General features: G+C 48.0%; 1 protein-coding gene across 2 annotated transcripts in view; it reads left to right on the top strand.

Annotated features, from left to right (window-relative positions):
• Positions 1 to 843: 843 nt before the first annotated feature.
• LOC122375665 (kynurenine 3-monooxygenase-like) overlaps positions 844 to 25067 on the top strand; it is a 37056-nt gene continuing 12832 nt past the window's right edge. The window contains exons 1-5 of one of the 2 annotated variants that reach the window (XM_043355146.1): positions 844 to 1113; positions 4029 to 4098; positions 17868 to 18058; positions 20968 to 21016; positions 21249 to 21336. In XM_043355146.1, coding sequence (XP_043211081.1) covers positions 985 to 1113; positions 4029 to 4098; positions 17868 to 18058; positions 20968 to 21016; positions 21249 to 21336 — 527 coding nt within the window. In that variant the 5' untranslated portion in view covers positions 844 to 984. Of the gene's footprint in view, positions 1114 to 4028; positions 4099 to 6789; positions 6832 to 17867; positions 18059 to 20967; positions 21017 to 21248; positions 21337 to 25067 lie in introns of those variants that run through there. The other variant, XM_043355147.1, reaches the window with a different exon arrangement.

Here is a 25067-nt window from a genome sequence, read left to right as displayed (position 1 = left end):
CTCGTCTGTGGATGCTTCCGACATAGATTGGGACTCCTGAACGCGGCCCGCATTACTGCCGGCGGGTTGTGAGGTGGGCGCACGTGGCGCGCCCTCGATTACGTCAGCGGGGGTGTGGTCGGACGCGCCTTCTATGATGGGTGTCTGCCGCCGCTGGCCAAACCACGCCGCCACAGTTTACATTGGAGCCACCAAGGCCCTATACATACACCGGAGCTACTACCTACGCAGTTACATAACCGCACCGGCTGCCATCGATCGGTGCACGCCAGGGCAGGTCGAGCGGGCTACTTTTCAACGGGACCCGGGTACGAAAAGAGAGGCATTCCTGGTGAAATCGCAAGCAGAATAGCTGCTTCTATAGTTGGTCGGCAGATAGGTTTGGAGCCGTTTCAGCCCACAGGGAAACGCGAGCAGCTGCCTGCATGGTGTTCCTGTTCATGTGTCGTCTTAGAACACTGTCCATTCAAAATGTTGACAGATTAACTGTGTATGAGCAGACTCCGTTCAACTGAGTTGAGGAAACTTGGCGGAGCCGGAGCTCGTCAGGTGAAGTTGAGCTCTGAACCAGCAAATTCTTTCAATTTTGTCATAAGGCTGAGTGCTCGTTCATCATCTGGATGCTCGATGGATGCTCGATAAAATCTTTTGCGTATTTGGATGTAACAAATTCATTTTATAGTATCGTACAAATGTAATACCCCATGCACACGCATCCCTCCCGTGCCCGATCCGACCTTTCCTCCGCCATTTGACCGCGGTGTCCCGGCGCCCGTGCTTCTCCTCGCTGTCGACAGATGTCTCTGGCGTTGTCCCCGGCTCCGTCGCCGGCGGCGACCGACCGGTGTCTTCTTTGCGGCGCCGACGCGGGATCCTCTCAGTCGCAGCTCGGTGGCGGCACTCGATCGACGGGAGCAAACCGACGCAGTCGCCAGAGGTCAGCCGAGGCTTGTAGCTGCTAGCTGAAGATTCCAAGAGGTCACCATGGGTCCGCAGAAGTCGGCTGAAGTCAGCAGGATCACCGAGGAGGGCGACATGATGGGCGGCGACGTCTCCGGCGACCTCATCATGGCCAGCGGCGAGAAGAAGGTGGCCATCGTCGGCGGCGGACTGGTGAGTGAACCTTCATCTCGCTGTGGGTCCTGGTAGGGGTAGTCATGCAGACTTGCAGGCATGCATACTTCGTAGTGCATACGTGTGGTATCGTAGGCCTGCTATAATTTGCATCGCCCCATGCCCATGAACAGGGCTGCGGAGTCGATGGATTTCCAGTGACTCCGACTCCGACTCCGACTCCGGCTTACAAAAACCAACTCCGACTCCGACTCCGACTCCGGGCAGAACTGTCGACTCCGACCGACTCCAACTCCGACTCCCGGCTCCGCAGCCCTCCCAGGTCTGCGGAGTCGATGGATTTGTCGGTGACTCCGACTCCGACTCCGGCTCCGGTTTCCAAAATCGACTCCGACTCCGACTCCGACTCCGACTCCGGCTCCGCAGCCCTGCCCATGAAGCAAATAATTTGTATCATGTATGTAACTTAATTATTTTAGTCGGCACCTCTACGGACTAGACCTCATTTGGTACACGAAGTCCCAAATCGTTAAAAAGAGAATGAATTTAATGCCACGTGTTTGACTGGATATAATGTCACGTTCGACCTGGGGCTTTTAGGGTGGGCGGCCTTTGAATGCATGGTCCTCCATTTATACCTTGTCTGACCAAGTGAGCCTCAGCGCACGCTCCCGGTCTTTCTTCGCACCCTGATATTTCCCCTTCCATCTCACTGAAGATCCCCGTAGGCCGTAGCTACCAGCGGGGTAACCGGGGCCCGGTGCCGGACTTATCGACCTCAGAGATCACCGATCGTGCCGCGATCGGTCGGCTCGGGCCGGCGATCAGCTGACCAGTCAGCTGATCTGCCGACCGCCAGCTGAGCGCCTGGAGTGGAGCGGCGACGGACGGCGCTGGACTGGGTGCACGGGGGCGACCGGGGTACCACTGCCCACTGTCTGTCGAAAGTGGTATACGGGGGCTGGGAAATGGGTTAACTGAATATTGAAATTTAAAGGACGTATAATTTTATACAAAGTCTGGTTGTTCCAAGTCCCGGCTGGTTAACTCCGGCTCACTCAATTGTTCAGGGAAAAGTTGAATGAATCCAACAGTCGTGATAGTCGGACAATTTGGGCTGAAGCCGGACAAAAAGCATTGTTGATATCACGGTCGGACGAGTTTAAACCTCGCTTTATGAGATAATTAGGGGTTTAAAACCGTGCAGCTAGAGTTGTCCCGTGTCCGAACCGTTCAAATTATCCCCGTGTTAAGTGTACCAATTAAGAAAAGACGCTGGTCGAAACGTCTCATTGATTACGGATATGCCCAAGTTGCTCATAGTATGTAGCTGTCGAAGCAGCACTCTCGCGACCCAACGAAATAAATCCAGCCATGAATACTGCCCACTTATCCATAGTTTCACCGAGGTCTAGCCGACCAATAAATTAGCTGTCTACCAAAGGAGCCCGAGCGAGTCCCATCGATCAAACGTAATTCGCTTGACCGCAAAGGTCGGTGATTAAAATCACATTCCGGCTAAAAATAGTGACCACTTAGCCCTCCCCAGGGCCCTGTTCGTTAACTACGAATTACTCACGAGTATCCTCCCCTGGGCGCTGACGAGGGCGGTTAGACCCTATATACGGCCTTTGGTTAGACTCCAGAGGAATGCCGCCTGGGACGGCATGGAGATGGCCGACTTGCCATCGGTTCCCTGGGACGGAGAGGAATTATTCACTTTCCCTTTATCCTCAGGTATCGGACCCACGCGAAAGCCGTAAGCCAAATTCAAAAGCCAGATTCAAAATACAGATGTGAATTAAAACGTCATGTCGCGGCACTCATCTGCTACTAGGTCTGTGGATGTCGATTTGGGGGTCGGTGGTACATTCCACTACCTCGGCATACGGCAATGCCCTGAAACCAGAGCCAGCAGAACAGAGAGTGGACACGCACTGTAACCCTGACTATCTATAGGAATCTTGACCATGACTGCATGACGCTGTGGAGGTTTATTGGTGCTATGAAGATTACAAAGATGAAAGTACATCCCTCGTCTCAAATTGTTACATCACATGCGACTTAAACGTTGAAAAGGCTTTATATGGCAATTTTTATCAAACTTTTAAATGGTGCGATTTGACGGAACTTATGCTACGATAAGTGATGTTTTTGTCACTTATCCGCTGCTCATTTTTTATGGTGCGTCTAAATCAAAAGATGAAAATATTATCGCATCGAATGATGTCATTTGAATGACGTTATTGTATAGAACATAATGACCGTTTAAGTGTTTGAGGATAGCGTCAGTTACGTTGATGAGCTTACATATGCCAATAATACCTGCCAATTATAATGGGTCATTGCCTGAATGAGATATAAATGATCTTATTTATTTTCGAATTCTACTGCCTACTGCGTTTCGATTATATCTCGTTCACCTACTTTTACTAATTTTAACGGCAATAATTATTGCCTTTTTAAGCATTCTTTAGAAACCATGTCATCTGTATTTCTTGATTGTGTTGAGTTGCATCCCATGAATTGAGTTCATTAGGTGAAATGATCATCGTTGTTTGTCATCACCGATCTTCCCCATGAACGAGCAAAAACGCCCTTGCTAGGCTCAGATGGCGCTGCTGCCGGTGCGATCGTGCTTTGTGATGAATAACGAATCTTGTTGATCGAAACTACCGTCGGCAGTGAGGACAGGGGCGGTTTATTTCCAGGGAGGCCAAAAACACGATCAATAGATCTCGTTATAAAAACCGCCCGGAGAGCCCTCCCCGTTTTGGGATGCCCCATGCGGCACAGGTAATGCTAGTATTGGACATGCAGACATGCAATCATGTTAGAGTAGAGGATTGCGAGCCTGAAGCTCACTCGGTGCCTTTGTGCTCTCGGATTGCTTTTTAATATCAGTACCGAGCTGTTCCAACGTCTGACTTGTTTTCGTGTCTTTGTCTCCCCAGGTCGGCGCTTTGAACGCCTGCTACCTAGCCCGGCGCGGCGTCCAAGTGCACGTGTACGAATACAGAGGAGGTAAGTCCCCGTCCCCCGCTGCTTCTCTAATGGGTAACTGGGAGGTCTGCATGGGTTACATCATAGGGAATGGAAGGGAATGGAACTACGAGGGAAATTCTTCCACGTCCGACACTACCAAAAGCTTTGATAGTTGATTACATAAAGTGTCTTTTTGTCAAGCGGACATTAACGTTTTTCTAGCGTTGCGTAATACGTAGTTATTAAGGCGTTTCCGTACCACACACTCTAGCGTTTCGTAACTTCAGCAATTTTTATTGACTGGGCTTAGTCACGGGCAGCGGGCCGCATGTTTATACCAAAAACGACGACCGAAGCATCTTCGAATGTGCTTAGCAACCAGCAGCAACGGACATGGCCGGATTGTTGAGGGCAGCGGAGTTATGTAACTGCTTAGTATTGGTGAAGGCTCGTGCCGTTGCTGCCTGTGGCTTCTTCATCTTATGCAACAAAGCGTCCTTCACTTTTGACGGTGGAGGGAGGGGCGGGGATGGAATTCGTGTACCCTTCGCGATGAAAATCTGTTCTGTGCAGAATGTTGAGGATGTTATGTAAACAGAGGAAAGGTCGCTAAACTTCCAATAACGGATAGCTGCAAAACGGTGCTGCAATGCAAATGAAAGAATCGTAATGTTTAACTTGGTGTGGCAGACGCCACACACACACACACACACACACAATGTTTATTAGCAGAGACAGAAAGATTCCGGAAGAATGAGGCAGAGGGATGCAAAAGCGCAGAGCGCTTGAGTTTAAGCATCACTCTGAAAGAAAATGCAAACAAACGAAAAAAAAAAACTCCAACCAGATGAGATTCTAAGCATGAGCTTAGAATCTCATCTGCACGCCATGGCAATTAAGATGATCTTCACATACCAAAAAACCGGATACATAATTAGATCCCAAACACATGAAGTCATCACCAAATGGCTAACGTTAAACATCTCACTAATTCATATCTAAATGATGCGCTTAATATGAACGGCATTTTGGCTCTCTTTTCCTTTAGCCTCATTTTTTCATTGTAATGTCAATGCTGGGCGTTGACACTCGTCCCGGGAGTCACATCACTTGTGAGTCGTGAACCAATTTCGGACGAGTTTTTTATCTCTGCATCGATTATCGATTGTCGTGCTGCAACACAATCGGAAATACACGTGGGCACGCGCAGGCACACACTCTTCTGTGTTGAAATCTTGCAAAACTCGACCCAGGTTATGCACCAAGGTAAAATAGGTAACAGTCGCCAGACACGTTCATTATGCGTAGGCGTGCGTAAAATATGATATTCCTGAGGAAACTATAATTCAAACGTAAAATAATGGCGCTGGAATGCTGTATATCTCCTTACATTAGTTCATTTTATCTATGGCTACCCGGTATATCATGTAATATGCCATACCTTATCCGATTTCCATAGGCAATAGTTTGCGCAGGGCATCGTTCATGTGATATAACGCAGCGTCGGGGGCCATTATATCATGACCTCATGGTTTAGTCTCGGCCTTCGTATAGCCCGACCTTGAGGGTGGTCCTGACTGTAAACGTATCCACCACGTGGCATTGGTCCTTACAGGCGCTACACATTTATACACCGAACAAATGTCTTGAAGCCGTGTATGTTTACAATATCTGTCTGCCTCCTTGTTTCTGATATCTTGTAGATAACAGCAGTCTTACTGCTATCTCTGCTTAGGTATAACAATCTACTTTAACTATCTACAATCTCTATCTATATACATACATATAAAAATCTTCCCTATAATTACAGCTTCAGTGATAAACAAAGGATAATTTCTCGGATTCGTTAATGTTGTAATTTCATCGACGACGCGTGACAGTTTCTTTGATTCAATTACGCCTGTTTAAGATTGAATATTTCGAATAGTTATATTTTTGTGATTTACATTACCACTTGGCAAACGAATTACCTACACACAATACATATGTTACAGGCCGTATGAAAACTCAGTCCGTTTGCAAACGGCCTGGTCCGATTCAGGCCGTTTGCAAACGGCCTGGACAGCCCAGTCAGTATGCAAACGGACTGAAAAGTCAGGCCGTTTGAATACGGGCTGAAATTCCAGGCTGTATGCAAACCGCCTGAAATTTCAGGCCGTTTGGAAACCGTCTAGGCCGTATGACAACTTTCGAGACACCAGGCCGTTTGCAAACGGTCTAGGCACTTTGAAAACAATCTGGTCTGCATGAGGTTAGCTGGACAATGTTGAGTTTGTTGAAGCACGACCGTTTCATGACATTACATGGCACTATGAAATCCTGGTCAGGAAGAGATTAGCAGAACTCAGGCCCGACCCGTATAGCGCCCGGTCGACCCGGGCTTCCCCCGGACTTCAAAGTTTCGCCTTCCACCGCAGTGGTCAAGTATTGCCGGCGTACGCCACCGGCCAGCCGCCGGCGGTCGACCGGGCACGGTGAGGACCGGACCCTTCAACTCTAATGTCCATTGTGCGCTCTTGCGTTTTATGCTGTTCCGCAAAATAATCGGTGAGTCTTGAAGTAATACGTTAAATATAACCCTATTATTTTTTAATTTGATAAGGACTGAAATACATCATACATCGGCGAGATGTGTCATGTGACATAAAAATGTCTCAGCGGTGAAGTCACGTGATGGGCATAGCGAAACCGAGGTGATGCCGGACTGTGTACCCACGTGGAGCGCACATTGCCTGTGAAGTGCTGGAAGAGTGATTTGCTCCGAATTGCAAGGTAAGCACAATCAGTGAGCAGCTGAAACTTACGTCACGCAATGGCTAAAATCGCTATACATGTTGAGTGTTAACCCGCGCCGGCCCCAGGGGTTAAAATCTCAATGAATTGAGATTTTAATTCACCCCTCACCTTAGTCTCCCTTGAAGGCGAAAACGACCGTGCGTAAGCCCTAAACCCTCGCCTGCATTGGTGTTTTGCCAGCCGCGAACGTACAAGGGGGGTCCGATGGGCCCCCCTTGCCGTTTTGCCCCTGATCGAGCTAGAGCTTCGCGGAAAAACGAGCGTGTTGCCCGTGACAAAAGGAAGCCGATGATACCCAATTTTAAGGTCCTAGGTCATTGGTTCACCTTCCAGGTCAGGTCAATGACCCACAAGTCTGGAAAATAGGATTTTGTTAGAACGTCGTGAAGTGTGGCCTCTATGGTTTTTCGGGGTGCTGATTACGAATAACATGCTAGTTTTGTTCACAAATGTCTTCATCCATTTAGGCCAGGTTGGGTCAGGTCAAGTCAGGTCAACCAGTAGGGGTCGCCGGATATTCGTTGTAGGTGTCAACCGCCTCTGACAGCTTCGTAACATGTTACAAGGACACCAAAACTACTTCGTTAATGTTCAAATGGTTGTTTATTTCGAAATCAGCTACAAAAACTAGCCTAGAAACATGTATAACTCGAAAAAGTGAACCGCAGTCATCAAAGGTCAATGACCTGACCTGAACTTCAGGTGACCTTGACACCCACCCTTATGCATGGGAGCAACATCATATCACATGTTTGAACGCTTAAAACCACGAAAAGACTGCAAACGCGCTGCTAATGCGAGCCGACATACGCCGAATCGCGATTCCGGCCAAATATGGTCTCGAAAAGTAGGTCACAGGTCAAAGGTCATTTGAGTCGGGGTCATGAAATTTTTAGGGTAGGTGTAAAATTGATTAACGCGAGGATACTGAACGTTTTGTCACAATCGGCCGCTTTTTACGCGAGTTAGTCGCAAAAACCTAGGGGGGGGGTCCGCTCGACCCCCTCCCCGTCCCTATACGGGCGAGGGTTAAATTAGGCACAGATATCTGGTCAATAATGGGGTTGGGAACTCGATTTTTTAAGAATGTATAGAAATGATCAAACTATTTTCGCAGAATTTATGGTGCATACAATTTCCTCATAAAATCATTATGCTGAGAGAAATGGGGGAAGACAGATAGAAAACATATTTCTTAAAGTTCTTGAAAAAGACGCTCTTGATGCTGTTACGTCACATGTCACCTTCTGCGGTTGACAAATAACGGCGCAGCTGGCGCACCACCGATTACATGTTATTTCTATGTGTGAAAGAGGTTGTTTGCTTCACTCTGCCATTCGCGCTGTTTTTAGCTTTAAATTATGCTAAAGCAATCACGAATGAAAGGTTCAGTGTCAAAAATTGATGCGTCTGCCGTGTACTGTTCCCATTTAACGTTGAGCGCGTGGTAAACATTTTGTGAACCTCGAATTTTCAAATGAAAAACATGATGAATCGGAAGATGCTGAAGGGCAAAAGCCTTTCCAATATGCATTTGGCCTAATTTACAATTAAAATTTCAACATTTCTCTAATCTTATTAATAATTTCTTTGTTCTTTTTCATAAAAATAACTTAAGGCGTTGAGAACCGAGGTAATTTCTATCTACCGTGCCTTAACTTACCAGCAACGGCAATCTATCTACGCCCTACGGTGGAAAGGGAGACTGTGAAAGAAGCGTAAGATGGATTCTAAACAATTCTTTTGTGATATACTGAAGGGCAAAGTGCAGAGAAAAGCATACAAGTCCTGTTTTGTGCCAGGCTGTTGCAGTAGCACTTATGGAACTCCGAAAACGATCTTCGTTCATGTCCCGAACAACATTACCCTGAGGAGATGATCGTCTGCAATAGCAAGAAGAGCTGATGCAAGTACTTTGAAATCCACTATCAAGTCGGTGATATTGTTGTAATGATCACTGTGAGGTGAGATATTTTGTGCAAGGGCTGAGTGTAATGCCCAAGAGATGACCTCCATTCGCCCCCTGACCGGTCAGGGTTATTAAATTTGAGTGGATGGCGGTCCGTTTGGGGTTCAGATGTCAATTAGTGTATTTTGTTACTGTCAAACAATACATGTTATGCTGGCAGCGAATGTGTGTAACGTCGGTTTTCGAACAGAAGTTAGAACTGTAACGGCAGAGTGCTTGCTGGTCTCATCGTAAGTATTGTAACAGTATTGTAAGCATTGTCAATATTGTAAGCATTGTGAGCATTGATGTATGGTAGATATCACCTCACATGAGCTCGCCCCCAGATAACCCTCTCCGGTGTCCCTGTCAGTAAATGGCACCTGGATCATTACAGATAAGATAATTTGTCATAATTCTTATAGAATTGGGTGGTTTTGACTCGTTTACTCGAGGCAGGTCGCATTTCAATATTTTTCCATAGGCTTGCAATGTAAAGGTCGCGACTCTGACCTAACCTCAGGTCACAGATAAAAAATTCTGAGATATACAAACGACACATACTGCAGGTACTGTTTTGAAGACTTGATGAGAGGAAATAACTTCGTGAAAAACTCAAGCTCTGACGTGATTGCAAACTTTTCTGAGGTGGGGTCAACAAACCCGCTCTGGTTACCTGACCTGACCTGACCCGGCCTTGTTTTTTTTTTTGCTGAGATGTGCGCAATGAGCATTTAGGAAAAGTTACCAAATATGAGCTGAATGTCTCGCGGCGTTTGACAATTGTACAAGAAAATCCTGAAAGGCCTCCCCGTCCGAAATAGGGTTAATGTGTATATGAAGAGTTGCAGATGCCAAACATACCCAGATCTAAGACTGCAGTTCCCAGCGCCGCTGCAACGTTTTTAAAACAAACATACATCGGACATACAAACATGTTTATTTGCATCTGTTTTGGATAATAACTCACGGCGCCATCACCCGCGATAACTGTTCGGGTTTGAGATACATTTTTATTTAGGCCATTAGTTTGGCTGTAATGTTTATTAATATTAGTTGGGCGGAGTTTGGTAGTTTTTTATTCTAATTTGTGGTATGTTGTGCTGATTTAATTTGTGGTATGTTGTGCTGATTGAAAGGTTGTTCAAACCTTTCAAATGTAAGGACCTTATTGAACTCAATCCCCTATCACCCCTATCATCCCCTACACTACCCTACATAAGACTGGACGCTTTCCAAGCCCACAAGCATCACGACGCCGAGATGGAATGTAGCCGGGAAATCACCCTCACCCTCGTCATCTGCTCTAGAGCTAATCGTGTGGGGCGGCGTGTGGGGCGCCGCTTAGCCTATGGGGGTGCACTTCTAGTGGATGGGGGACGGGGGTACACCTGCACCCCTTTCATATGGAAAGTTACTTCCCTGGTTACAGATCCCCGTATTGCACCTAATCAGGGAACGGCCAGGAAACGAAGGAACTATTTCTGGATGACAGGCGAATAACCGCTCACGCAAGGAGCGGAGCTCCGCCCCGTCCAAAGTGGCCAACAAAGCAGAGACAGAGGCAGCATCACATCTTCCATCAAAGAACTGGTTTCTGGCTTGGAAGATGAGCTCCATCTTTGCATCCGAGTCGGTGCTGTCAGGAATCAGCTGGTCTAATCGGGAGTGAGATGACTAGCTATCGTATCAGAGCTGCCTGGTCCTCGTAGCATTTGCACCGATTCTTCTCGATCGGACTCTGAATTCTGTCACTCCTGCGTGTTACTTGAGGCATTGCTATGTAGCTAAGTCTTTGGCACAGTTTCATTATCCATGCTTTGCAAACAGTGCCATAACAACACAGTTAATTAATCACCAAGCTTCTTTGCAAGTTCCAATACAGTTGAATCGCACGCGATTTGAGTGCAAAAATCAAGAGAAGTGCCAACTTGTTCCCGTAAAATATTTTGAATATTGACCTAAAAAATGAGTCATTTCCAGATAAAATAACAGCGAAATCAGTTTTCGCTTGCCAATAAAACTCACAGATATTGAAGCTCCATTATTAAAGGAACATTTTAGTATATGTCATTCTTGATAAAACCTCTTAGCCACGCAATACCAGCGCAAAATAAAGAGACACTGAAAACACGACCAATCACTCCGATTTACCATAGGAAAATACATAGAAAATGTATGTCTCAACTGCGCCAAATATACAGACAGTTATATACCTACATGTGACGTCATGATTAGCCCGACCAATCAGAAGCAAGTTGTTTTCAGTCACAAATAATTAATTTCTGAGCTAACTAGGCATTTTTTTAACAAAGTGATTTTAAATTAAATCATTAAAAATTCTGAGCTTTCTTATTTTACCAAAACATACAGAGCATGCAGATAGGTCCCAACCCTATTGCGCACATTGTGTAAAAATCTAGGCTCCAAATCATATGATTTCAATTTACAAGTTCGGGTCAATCGGCCATAAATGAAGGCATTTGATTGATTTATTTTAGGACGCACCAGCCGCGAGGCTATATGACAAATAAATGCATCTCTATTTTTTGTTAGCAGGCTTAGTCTAGCAAAAGTAAGAACTGTTTTTTTTTTTGTCTTCACAGATCATGTCCCGGCGAGCATTCGTTGAAAAATATGCAGCCGTCCGGCAGAAGCAAGCGAAAAACACCGGCATGATGACCGAGGCACAGTATACACTGTAAAAAAATATTGACTAGCCCCTCGTCAAATGATTCTCAACGCTAAATGTCGGGGGTACAGACTAGTTTTGCATCCTACTTTTGACACACGCTGCGAGCCCCTGGCTTGTTTTGTGTTCGTCAGATGACAGTTACCAGGTGTCGGTTAGTTTTTACCACGTCCCAAAAATAGCTGGAGCGTTTCTACCTTGTTTTGGAAGCAGGTCCTCGTTAATGCTGTGTGTGATAACAAAGTACCTAGTTACAATAATAGCGAAAAACAATGTCAAAACGAGGGCGGCTTGTTTAGTGACGATGTTCAAAAGAAGCACCGTCTTGTTCCTACTTAACGAATGAAGCTCAAACTAGGTCAAAGCTAACGTATTGCTATACATTTGAACCCCACGACGAACCCCCCAACTAGGCCCTAATCAACCCATAGTCAGATGACCAGCAGATCCTACGCCGCCCAATCCAGTCATCGAATTTGCCAGCGAATTCGTTTGAAGACCATCATATTCTTAAATATCGGTGGTCTTCAAACGAAATCCCTTACCGGTTTGATAACGAATTCATCCGGCCCATTCCAAAAAGGCTCAAGATAAAATGAAAGTGTATTTCTGAAATAATGTGCTTTCTTGCAATGCACCTTTCGTATATCAAGCGAACATTTCACTTCCAGCGCCCGTTTACAGTTATCAATCGAATCGGAAGCATGCACATATCGATAGATCTGAACCTAAGAACACAGAAGACATTTTGTAGAGTACCTGTCTGAGCCTACACTGTAAACCAAATTGACAAGTCTTGTGTAATATAACCAATCATCTCTTGGTATGTTTACCACCGTATGCTTTTTTAACAAGCCTTTGTCTGGTGCATTGCTTGTCAGGTGACAATTACGAGTCAATAGTTACTATGCACACCAACTTCTCAGTATCCAGACCAACTCTACATTTGTTTCAACGTTTGTATCTTAACCAGTTTTGGAAACTTGTTGCCGCATGGTTATTTAACCGGCGCCTAACTTGTACTGGTCAGCTGGTCAGCATACACATGGTCAGCTGCGCCCATGACGTCAGACTTGGCGGGCCAATCAGCGGTCGCCGCCAGCCGTTAGCGGGCCCCGGCGCGGCGGTTTCGAACCAGCAGTTGTCGCGCGGCCGCCGTGCAGCCTGGAGCAGCGACGAGGGCTGTTCCAGCATTTGTGCAGTAAAAAGTGAAATATGTGAACTGTGGTGTTCGTGCTGTGAGTGAGGCCCCCTCTGGCCTGCGGGACGCACTAATCGTGCCTATACCCGCGGTCGAGACGCCTCCATTCCCCTGCGCGCGCAATGTAAGTGGACCAGACCTGTGCATGCACATGTGAGCAGATGTTTTGCGGTCGGTGTTTTTTTATATATATAAATACATTTATTTGCCTTTAATTCAACTCTTTGTATTTTTAACTTAACTGATGGACATATATGGGCTGTAAAAGGTAATCTGGTTGGTGATCATGATTTATTCGAATTATCTGCGTGATCGTGCAACTGCCATGATTGTTATGCTTAATGTTAAGGAAATATTCGTCATACGGGCATGTTATACTTCTGGCTTGATGCGGTGCACAAAACCATGTTCTTCCACATACGCAGCAGTTCTTGCTTCAAATACTTATATGCTGACGGTGCACGATAGGTATACCTACTGGGTATACCTACCTCATGCATTTACCACATCCATTCGGAAATATGCACTCGGAATTGTCTCCAGTCAATAGTATTAATTACGTGACCGTAATAAATACTAATGATTCCAGAAACTTCCGGATGGATGTGGTGTATGCAGTGGAGCCCGTGAGCCGCCCAACCGCAGCTGCCTCATGAACTTGATGATAGGTCTGAACCTCAGATTGGCCAGAGCTTGGCCGTCAATAACCAGCTTATTTATATCCACAGTTGTAGTGACTTAGGGTTTGGAATTTGCCAAACCTAAGTTTTGATTACCAAGAGAAGTTTTGTACTTCTTGCACTTGCCTTTTCTTCATAACTTTGGCGGAAGTCGTCGTAGTGAAACTTCAGTGTTCCGTTAGCTGTCGGTTCTTGAGAGCGTTGGCCAGGCCGGACACCGGGGGCGGCTCCACAACTTTTGAAAAATCAAACCTAAGTCCTATTGCACTGCATGGAGAGCAATTCATTTAAAATCGCTCTTGTCCCCCCCCCCCCGACAACTTTGCAAACGTCTCTGCGCGATTTAGTTGAGAATAATGGCTTATGGCAAGTTATTGAATCAGAACGTCGATCACTGCAGGTCATATATCGGCAAGCAATTCTTCAATAACTAGACACTGCACAAATGGAAACGATAGGTACAGGTTTGCCCAGTGATAAACACTCGCACTTCACAGACGCACGCACCCCCGACCGGACGCGGCACGGCACACGGCGCAACCGGCGCCGGGTAAGCCGGGAACGCATTAAGTGAAGGATTCACAGGTGCGCAACTTTATTGCGAACAATAAAAACCTACCGCAAACGATTAAAAAAAAGTTTTAGGGCAATCGGAAATACAAAGGTATTGACTTATAGAAATAAAATTGTCATTCACCTTCCAAATAACCCAACAATTTATTTGCCGCAGAAAGTGTCTGGAAATGGAAAGTTGCAAACATGATTCAGCAAGTAGGGAAACGCAGCCCAGTGATACCTGGCGAATAATCTCAGGCTGGTTTAGTGACGAGTGCATTGCTACGGCTTGTTCCGCACCCTTCACAGATTACTATGACAAAACTACCCCTAGTATTTTGATCATCCTGAGGCTGGCTTTCACCTAATAATTTGATGAGGGTCTTCCTCGTTTCGGATTGAGGCGAAAACAAACGTCAAACAACCTTGATAGTTAATTCAGCACTTCAAAACAAAGGTACACCTAGGGTATCATTACAATACCGGATCATAACGATCTGGATAGTTCTCAGCCTGTAAGCTAACTAAGCGGTAACTAGTCAAGTGGTTGGTACCGGAAGCATTGACAACCTGGTGACTGTTTCGAGACCCTTGTTTTGACACATAGCTCGTCAATATTTTTTACAGTGTAACGCCATTCTGATCGATCTCATTGCGATAAGGGACAATGGAGGTCCATTCAAGCGACGACACCATCCCATATTCAACAAGTATGATGTGTTGACGTCAGGGAAGATTAATAAGGTTATACGAAAGAAAACACGGAAGGAGGTTGTACACGAGACTGAGCTCTACGATGTTATTCATAACATCCACACAAGCCAAGGCCATTGCGGCAGAGACAAAACATGGAAACTGATCAAGGATAAGTTTGCAAACATTCCACGGATAGCCCCGCGATCTGCACTGGCTCGACGCTGCGCAGCTTGTCAGGTATCATCGACTGTGTATGGTGCATTCAGTCGCCGCCACGGGAAGACCCGAGGACATAGCGATCACCATAGGAGAAGTGACACAGCACCAGTACCGGACGCGTGACGCCGGCCGACATGTGTTACCGAGGATACGCACGGAGGCCGGGCGCCGGCGGCTGTGTTACAGCGCCGTGCGGGACTACGACCGTCTCCCGCTCGTTGTCAGCGTACGCAGCTTTAGGTGTCAACTCCGGAAATACTTACTGCGAGAGCAGAATGGCAACCCGTAGGTCGCGTTAAGTGAACTGCCTTGTACTGCCCCGAATCTCGTCTTTTTTGTATCGTGTTTGACGTGAGGCAATGAAAACCCATGTTTTATGGATTTGTCGCGAATAAAGAATCTGAATCTGAATCTGAATCTAGGCCTGTACCTTGAGACGTGTCGCACGTGCGAGGAGAAAAAGGCTCGACCACGTTCGAGTGTAGTTACCACTCCAATCGTCGAGAGCGACCTGGCAAAGCGTGCACAGATCGATTTAATTGACTGGCACAGTGAGAGGCAGGACGGATTCGCCTACATTCTGAACTACCAGGACCATTTGAGCAAGTTTGTAGTGCTAAGACCCCTCAGAACCAAGTCTGCCGAAGAGGTGGCCTACAATCGGAAGCATTCATGGATACAACCTGATCATCGACCAACCTGGATCCATTAAGTTATCTTCAGAGGCTGTTGTAGGTACTTGGCCAGGCCGTTTGAAAACGGACTATAGACCGTTTTCAAACTGTCTAGGCCGTTTCAAACTGCCTAGGCCGTTTTCATACGGCCTGATATTTCAGGCGGTTTGCAAACGGCCGGCTTTTTCAGGCCGTTTTCAAACGGCCTGACTGGGCCAGGCCGTTTGCAAACGGACTGGGTTTTCATACGGTCTGTAACACATACACCCATTTGTTCTAGAGAGTTTAAATGTCCCTTTACTTGTAAATTACAATCTCAAGGGAAGAGGCTGTTGCGGGGACTCGACCGATGCAACGCATCGTTTTTATCTCTGGACCAGTCAGCCGCGTCTGACCCCGTCTTAGTCATGGATGATGAGATCGTACCTCCCAGACAACCGAAGGACGAGCTCCAGCCATTGTCCACGGCCCCATGGAGCTTGAATAGCCGGTTACCGCGTCAGCCAGCCATCTGAACCCCCAGACTTCCGCGCCGCCGGCGACTGACACCTGATCCCCTGCGGTTGACATCGGACCCTCCACGGGCCGTTGTGGGCCGGCTGAGGTGAAACCCACAGCTGACCGCTGCACCCGGCTCTCCCTGAAGCCCTCCCTATGCGTTCCGGAGGGTGTTGTGGTGGGGGCGGGAGGCGTGACGCGTGCGGGCGGCCGAGGTACGGTTCTATGGTGTCGCACCGACACCTGAGAGGGCCGGAGGGCTCGACTGTCGTTCGGATTATCTGCCGCGACCACAGACCGGCCACCCGACACCGACACGGGAGCTGTGGCGCGTCACGGGGCGATGTCGGGACTCTTTCCAAACTCCATACACTGGGCTCCAACTCAACGGTATCTGACGGCCAACAGCTGCGAACAACATTCAACCGATTCAACCATCCGTCGTCCATGGGAGCTGGGTTGTAAGAACCCACGATGCCGTGCATTTCAACGATCCAAGCGGCAGAGAATCACGGGTAGTATGAATGCATAGCAGAGTTGGAAGATGGGATGCACGGTCCGGCCGAGCTTTCGACCTTGCCAGAGGCCGGCCGGAAATTCCACAGAGTTCACTATGGAGTCATTGCCAGCAGACAGCTGGCGGTTACACAACATCGCCATCGCCGAGCAAGCGGCTGTAAATTATCGGCATGCGTCGCTACTGGAGAAACAACTGCGCTTTTATTTGATTCCATTTCTTTTTGCACTAGGCTACAAGCAACATAATCAGCGTTCGAGATGTAACTGTAAACCAAGACGCTAAGTGTATCGCAAAGAGTTCCCCTTGTTTATTGATATTTATTTTGATTGGCTTGTTTTGAACGGCCGTTAGTGCGCCAGACGCTGGTTTATTTGTCCGTGCGCCACCAGATTTGCCATTGAGGCTTCTAGTTAGTCGGGTTCATCCGTGGCTTTCCCGTTTATTTGTCGTTCGCTCGCATCATAATAAGGAATGTATAGGGTCTTGCTGTTGCAACTCGCTATAGGTCAAAGAGTCCGCGTCGTTGCATTTGTTTAATGGCTAACAGTTACTAATTTTGTGTGGCATGCTGCTCCCTGAACGGTTACAATGTTACTGGAATTTCATTGTGAAACAATCAAAGGAAGAAACGATGCCTTGTTGCAATGCTGGACGTCTCGATACTTCATGGAATCGCTCGTATTGCGAAACTGACTTTTTGTGACTAAAAGACTACCCAAATGAACCAGTCATCCTTGCCATGCTATGTAGTACCGATAACGGAGTTCGAATTCACTTGGTCGGTCTAGTCTGGATTCTTCTCACTTGAACCAATATCAATTTGTAGTTAGATTATTCATACCTAGAGCAAGAGCAGCATCAGGCATATCCATATTTATTCTTTTCCACGCAAATGTCCCACACTACCTTCGTAGCCGATCGTCCTATGAAATCGACCGGGTGGCAATTCGCATGAACGCCTGAGTGAAATGATACGTTGCTGTGTTGCATCGGTGGCTCCAATCAGGATTGCCGCCTCAACACGCATCGGTGTTGTACTGATTGACGTTTCAATATCCCGAATGATGTCGTAAACACTTGCTAACGGTGTTGTCGGAAAATTGAGACTTGTGCAGTAGCGGCGGAACACCTTCAGTTAAGGGGGGGGGGGGGCACTGCCGACTTTTGGTACCATTCTTTCCATGCAACGCCCATAGGGCTAATGTTAAAATTGCAAAATCAGGGGACACGGTGCCCCGGTCCCCCCCCCCCCCCCGTTCCGCCGTCTATGTACTTGTGATCGTTTTACCCCATGCCCCGTCTCCACCGATGCGTATTCCTCCCCGGCAGATATTCGTCAGATGGAGCACGTGCCCGGCCGGAGCATCAACCTGGCGCTGAGCCACCGCGGTCGCAGCGCTCTGGCCCGGGTCGGCCTGGAGGACCTGGTGATCCAGCAGCACGGCATCCCCATGTACGGACGCATGATCCATGCCACCGACGGACGCAAGAAGGTCATCCCCTACGGCAAGGCCGGTCAGGTCAGTCCAGGGGGAGATGCGGGGAGGGGGGGGGGGCAGACAGGTCAGTCCACGGGGGGGGGGATGCAGTAAAGTCTCGACTCTAGTCATTGGTCAAGGGTCGCAAATCAAGCTCAGGCCTCAATCCTCAGTCCTCAAGATAGACAGCTGAATGATAAGTTGCATTAGCCTAATGAGGTCATTGACGCAAACATGGCTTCGGTCATTAGGTACATAATCAATTTATGAAAGGATTTATGGAAGGAATTGATCCAGCACATGGTAAAGATGGCAGATAAGGTCCTGGCAGATGTCACACAAGTCTACGTCACTCCGACCATTGTGACCTGTTGTAAGTGGGTCATATCCTCTATCTACCCTGGTCTCAGCAGTAAAGTAATCTTGGTCTCAGCAGCCCCGACCTCTCGGGCCTTACGCCGTGACCCGCCGGCCGGTGCAGATGGACCGCTCCGGTCCTGCCCAGACCCAGGGTCTGTGGTAGCCGCACCCCACGCAGTATACCGTCTGGGAGTGCCCCGTCCTCCTAACTAATTGGAGCGTCGGCGGGTGTGTCGGGGTCCGGCCCGCGCCCTGTTGCTGGGCGGGGATCTGGGTGAAGTGGAGATCGCGTCTGATATCGCGAGTCGGGTTTCCTACGAGTGGTTGGTCTCGGCTCGGCTGTTTTAATGCTGGGATCCAGCTGGACCGGCGAGTAGCGGGACGGTAGATACCGGGTCGTAAGTGGTGTCCTGGCTGTAGACGCTTGCGGCTCGCTCTGAGACCGGTGTGCCAATCTGGCAGACGGCGGCAACAGCAGCCATATTTATTTTGGTGATATCTGCGCGATGTTAATTCATTTGCGTTTTGACATTCTTTTTTATAAAGTTTTGTAGTTTTCCGTAGTTATTGCGAACTATTTAAGGCTCTATGTATGCGGTTATGAAAAACTTATGTAATTGTTCAGTGTTCACATTGACCTCTGTGGAAAAGACCGCTCACTTCCTTTTTCGTGTGTTAAATAACAGACCCCATTTGGTCAGTTTCGGAGATATGTGGAAAGCATGTAAAGCATTTCCGGCCAAACATAATTTTAACGATGCTAATGCACCGTCCAGGCTCATATCTAAGTCACATCTCTTGAACATGCCAGAATGGTTTGTGTTGCTTTAAATGAGCCCCGCCTGCCATAAACCTGCGTAAAACACCCGCACACCAACAGGGGGCGTAGCCGGCTATTCTGAGACATCCTGGCCGGACCCATCAGAACTGCGTAGCCTGCAGACGGGTTGCAGTCTTCTAACTGGCCCTCGGGCACGGCTTGGCGGCGTAGTCGGGTGTCTGGCGGTCTGGCCCGCTGGTCTGGGGGACTGGCTCGCTGGTCTGGCGATGTGGTCCGCTGGTCTGGCGGTCTGATGGTCTAGCCCGCTTGTTTAGTGGCCTGACAGTCTGGCCTGCTGGTTTGTTAGTCTGAGTGTCTGGTCCGCTGGACTGGCAGTCTGGCGGTCTGGTCTGGCAGTCTGACCCCGCCCACCGACCCTCCGCCCCGCCCACCGCCGCTCGCTGTCGACTGGTCCACCCGGGGGCCGGCCGTCCGCTCCCAGCTCTGTTTACCTATAGGGTCGCGTGGCGTCACTGCGGCGACTGCGGCAGCCCCCAGCTGACCGCGACCGCGCCAGGAGCCCCCGGCTCTGGAACCGCTGCAGGCTGACCGCTGCGGGAATGCAGCCGGCATGTTGTGACATCGGCCGGCCAATCGTAGCGGGGGTCAGTGGTTGTTTTGACAGCGTAAGATAGGGCCTTTACATTTGTGTCATTTGTTATTGATCCTTATTCCTTTTCTAAGCGTTATACCTACGTGTTACTGAAACGGGAGATGCATTGCAATATTTAGTTTAGTACATCTCTGTGAAATATTTCCTCGCTGTATTATTGTCACCAATTACGTATTCACATAAACCGTATTAACTATTTGCACTTTTAAATGAAGGCGCAATGTTTTCTCAGTTTACAGAACCTTCTCCCAAGCTAGGGTGAAGTGCGGCAGTCACCAGCTGAGGGCGTAGTGCGGTACAGTCTACCAGTTCAGGGTGCAGTGCGGTACAGTCTACCAGTTTAGGATGTAGTGCGGTACAGTCTACAAATGGATGATGTAGTGCGGTACAGTCTACCAGTTCAGGATGTAGTGCGGTACAGTCTACCAGCTGAGGGTGTAGTGCGGTACAGTCTACCACCTGAGGGTGTAATGCGGTACAGCCTACCAGTTGAGAATGTAGTGCGGCACGGCTTTCCAATGTAAAGTGCAGTGCGGCGCAATCGAAAAGCTGCCTCAGCTAAACAAAGGCTCTCAGCGTTTCGGGCGATTTAGGCTTGGGTAGGACTTAGGAGTGTGCACCGTGAACCAGGCCTTAGGGTATGGTCACTGTTCTGCCGTCTAGACATAATTTGTTTCCTTACGTAATATCACTGTTATATAAGTGTCTGAAACCGCCGTTGGAGGAACCGTGGTGCATATTAATGCAGCCAGCTGCAGGTGCAGCCAGCGCAGTGACCAGCATGACATCAGGCAGTAGAGGCACGTAATGTCATCTGGCTGTCATTACAGTGCATTCAGCCACTGAAAGCTTCCACCCTTTGATGCAGACATGCTACCATTTTAGTTGATGTGATTATATAACATGAAAAAGCTTGATATATTAACGGGACATGGGTACTTTGATGTTCCACAACATGACTAATGTCTGCCCTTTATAGCATTATTACCTGGATCCTGCACCTTATAATTATGTGCCTATGATCGTTTACAATGCAATGAGCATGTGGCCGTCATTAGGTACTAATTAGGGATAATGCAGTTAAGAATGTGGTCAGTGTATGATTGGGACATGTGCTCCCTGTATTTATGTAACTGTGTATAATTTTTCCCATTTCAGTGTATCTATTCGGTCGGACGGAGGTATCTGAACGAGACTATGCTGAGCGGTAAGTTATAATATCAATTAACACAAGCGATAAATGCAATGCATTTCCTCTCCTGTGCAGAGTAAGCGCAACTTTTCACTGTGGACTGGAAAAACATGATATCCCATTATTACACCGTCAGACAGGTATATTTCAATGTTTGTGAGAGCGATCGAAAATCGCCACCATCACCTCTGTTCTGATCGTTTTTATTTAAACGCACTGATGTGTATTGTCCTTTAATTTGTTGCAGAGGCTGAAACTCATCCAAACGTTCATCTTCATTTCAATCACAAGCTTCTTCACTCCGATCTTAAAACTGGACACATGGTCTTCGAAAGGTAAGTACCCTCCTTTTACCTGTTGATGAAATGTGACTTGTTGGCCAGAACAATGATGCAATGACCTTCATTAAAATCGTTACTTCTAAAATCGTTAATATTTAATTCGTTGACAGTTCAATTGTTCTTTTTGATGTTTGTATGGACGCTTAGAAAGGCAAATTTTTTAAAACGTCGGGCTTGTTATGTCGGGTCCGTTGGATTTGATTTAAGAGCGATTCAATGATGACGAAAAATGACTTAACTTATAACGATTTTACAAATAACGGTTGCAACGAATGTCATTGCTTAATTTTATCTTTTTTGCTCGTTGCTGACTACTATTGATCAATCATCGACATCCTGTATAGTCACTTATTGCCATTTATCAGCACAAAAATATGTCTCTTAACCCTCGCCGGCCGAGGGGGGGGGGGCGGGTGCCGCCCCCCCCCCCCCACAGGGTTTTTTCGCGATAGCTCCGAACACGCTGGCGATAGAGAGCTGAAACTTGGCATACCTGACCTTTGATCCAAGCCAGATCTTTTGACATCAACCGCATTTTTGGGTCAGGTCAGGTCACTGACCTATGACGTCATAAGTGAACCTCTGCACGGTCTTCAGATGTCGCAACTTCGCAACGCCCTCACTGCCAGAGGAGATGTCACAGGGAAATGAAACTTGCAGGATCTACTATCCATTATGAGTCCCACAACTTGTATATCTCGGATTTTTCCTAAAGGTCATATGAGGTCAGGTCATTTTCGTGACCTCACCATTATAAGTCAATGGGGAAAAATGAAAACTGCTATTCTGGCGCCGGGAACGATCTCCAACTATCTCAAGCACACAGAATCGTGATTTGATGCACTCCTTGCAAGGTTAGATGCGTCACTTTTGCAATGTTGACCTTTCGTGACGTCATTTATGACGTCATCAAGGTTATATTAGTTTTTCGTCAATAACTCTTGATCAAATTGAGCTAGCGAGTCGGGAAAGCCACCAATGGACTCAGGAAGGCCTGCCGAATCGAATGATATGCGACATGACCTCTTTCGACCAACTTCGTGACCTGGGGGTGCTGACCTGACCTTGACCTGAGGTCAACACCCCAAGTTGACCTGACCCGGACAAAAAGTATATCATTCGACGCGCCTGAGCGAGGCGAACACGATGCTGCCAAAATCGGCGCTCTGCGGCCGTTTTTTGCGAAGTTATTCACCAAAAACTGAACCGTACCTTGGGACACTTGACCTGACCTCAGAGGTCACCGGTTGACCTAGGACCTTAAAATCGGGTACCAATCTCTGCGTCTCGTAACGGCGCACACGCTCGTTTTTTTCCGCGACGCGCTAGCTCCACCAGGGGCGAAACGGCGAGGGGGGGGGGGGTCGCGACCCCCCCCTCGGCCGGCGCGTATGTAGGAAACCAATAGGTCCGGCGAGGGTTAACTCAAGTCTCGATAATGACCACCGGTCAGTGCCAGTACATGGTAGTGAAACGTTACCAGTTTATGATGTGGGTGACGTGGAATGGAATTATCTGCAGCAGAGAGGCAGATATTTCCATTCCCAGCTCAGACTAGGCACCCGGTGACCGGTAACAAAGGTTCACGCTGGCCTACTCGGGATGGTTATACTCTGTATATCTGCTCATTTGATATGTTTGTGTGTCCCCATGTCACCGTGTAAAGCTGTGTGACCCGTTTACCAGAACCCGACTTAGTTATGTAATCTGGTTCTGGTTCAAAAACTGGTTCTGAAGTCTGGACCATATGCAGACCAGAATTTTTTAGTCAAAGGTATCCGCACTCAAAACTTTTTTACTACCTCCTGGAGAGTTCATTTTCATCAAACCCGCAAGATAATAGTATATTGAAAGGGTAACTCGCTGCTACCATTATGTGCATAGTAACGGTACGTGGTTAATATGAACTTATTCGCCAGCGAAGAGTATTATTACCATGTAAATATCAATATTACTCTCGCGATCCAGAACATCACGAAAACTCTTTCCTCCTGGGTATCGTGACTCGGGTACAGATAGTCGTTTCATGCGTGGATCTTGTTTACCCTCGTGAAGATGATATTTGAAATGGAAACAATCAGCCAATCAGAAACGAGATCGGCCGTTTGCGGTTTGAAGGCCGCGCGCATCTGTCAGTTTTCGGCCGTTGGTCTCCGAGAGCGGATGTGAGCAGTGTCGGTGCCGCGCGGCGTGGCCGTTGGTGATTGTGCTTGTGTGTTGTTCATCGCCTATAGAGCCTCTGTGGACATTTTATTGTAAGTACCGATGTGCTAGAGCATTGCGTGCCGTTGAGTGGTGCTAATTTCATGGGTGTAACTTTGTATACTTTTGAGGTCCCATGTGGGACCCCAAAGCGAACATTTGGGACCCCAATTGCCATTTTGGGACCCCAATAGTGGAGGCCCCCGAGACGCACCAGGTACTTTACAAACGGAGGTCCGATGTTCATATAGAAGGTTCCCTAGAAGGTTCTCTATAAATAGGAGGCCCCTTGGACAAATCGGACGCCCCTGGACAAATAAGAGGCCCCCTGAACAAGTAGGAGGCCCCCTGAACAAGTAGGAGGCCCTCCGGAAAACAGGAGGCCCCCTGGAGAAATAGGAGGCTCTCTGGACAAGCAGGAGGCCTCCTGTACAAATAGGAGGCCCTAGACAAATAAGAGGCCCCTAGACAAATAGGAGGCCCCATGGACAAATAGGAGGCCCTCTGTACAAATAAGAAGCCCCTTGAACAAATAGGAGGCCCCATGGACGAGTAGGAGGCCCTCTGTACAAATAGGAGGCCCCCTGGAAAAATAGGAGGCCCCCTGGAGAAAAAGGAGGCCCTAGACCTAGACAAACAGGATGTCACTTTCACAAAAGGAGGCCCCCTGGACAATTAGGAGCCCCTGGACAAATAGGAGGCCCCTTTCACAAAAGGAGGCCCCCTGGACAAATAGGAGGCCCCTTTCACAAAAGGAGGCCCCTGGACAAATAGGAGGCCCCTGGATAAATAGGAGGCCTCCTGAACAAGAAGGAGGCCCCCTGGATAAAGAGGAGGCCCCCTAAAATAGGAATAGGAGCCCTCTGGATAAATAGGAGGCCGCTTGGAAAATAAGAGGCTACTTTAACTAATAGGAGGCCCCCTGGACAAATAGGAGGCCCCCTGAACAAGTAGGAGGCCCGCTGGATATATAGGAGGCCTCTTGGGCAAATAGGAGGCCCCTAGAAAAATAGCAGGCCTCTTGGACAAATAGGAGGCCCCCTGTACAAATAGGAGCATCTTGAACAAATAGGAGGCCCCATGGACAAGTAGGAGCTAGAAGCCCTCTGTACGAATAGGAGGCCCCTGGACAAATAAAAGGCTCCCTTAATAAAAAGGAGGCCCTTAAAAAAGAGGCCCCTGGACAAGTAGGAGACCCCTGCACAAATATAAGACCCCTGGTCGAATAGAATACCCCTGGATAAATCGGAGGCCCCTGGACAAATAGGAGGTCCCTGAACACGTAGGAGGCCCCCTGGATAAAGAGGAAGCCCCCTGGAAAATAGAAGCCCCCTGGATAAATAGGGGACCTTCTGGACAAACAGGAGGCCCCTTGGACAAATAGGAGGCGCCATTAACCAATAGGAGCCCCCCCCCCCCCCAGACAAATACGAGGCCCTCTGTAACAGTAGGGACTGCTCTCTGTACGTACAAATAGAAGACCGGCGCTCGACCTGTAGAAGCTTGGCTGTATGTACAAAAAG

The sequence above is a fragment of the Amphibalanus amphitrite genome, unplaced genomic scaffold (genome assembly GCF_019059575.1).
Source record: "Amphibalanus amphitrite isolate SeventyFive unplaced genomic scaffold, NRLGWU_Aamphi_draft 001890F_arrow, whole genome shotgun sequence".
In the NCBI taxonomy this organism is placed as follows: Eukaryota; Metazoa; Arthropoda; class Thecostraca; order Balanomorpha; family Balanidae; genus Amphibalanus; species Amphibalanus amphitrite.
This window is presented reverse-complemented; position numbering and strand designations above follow the sequence as displayed.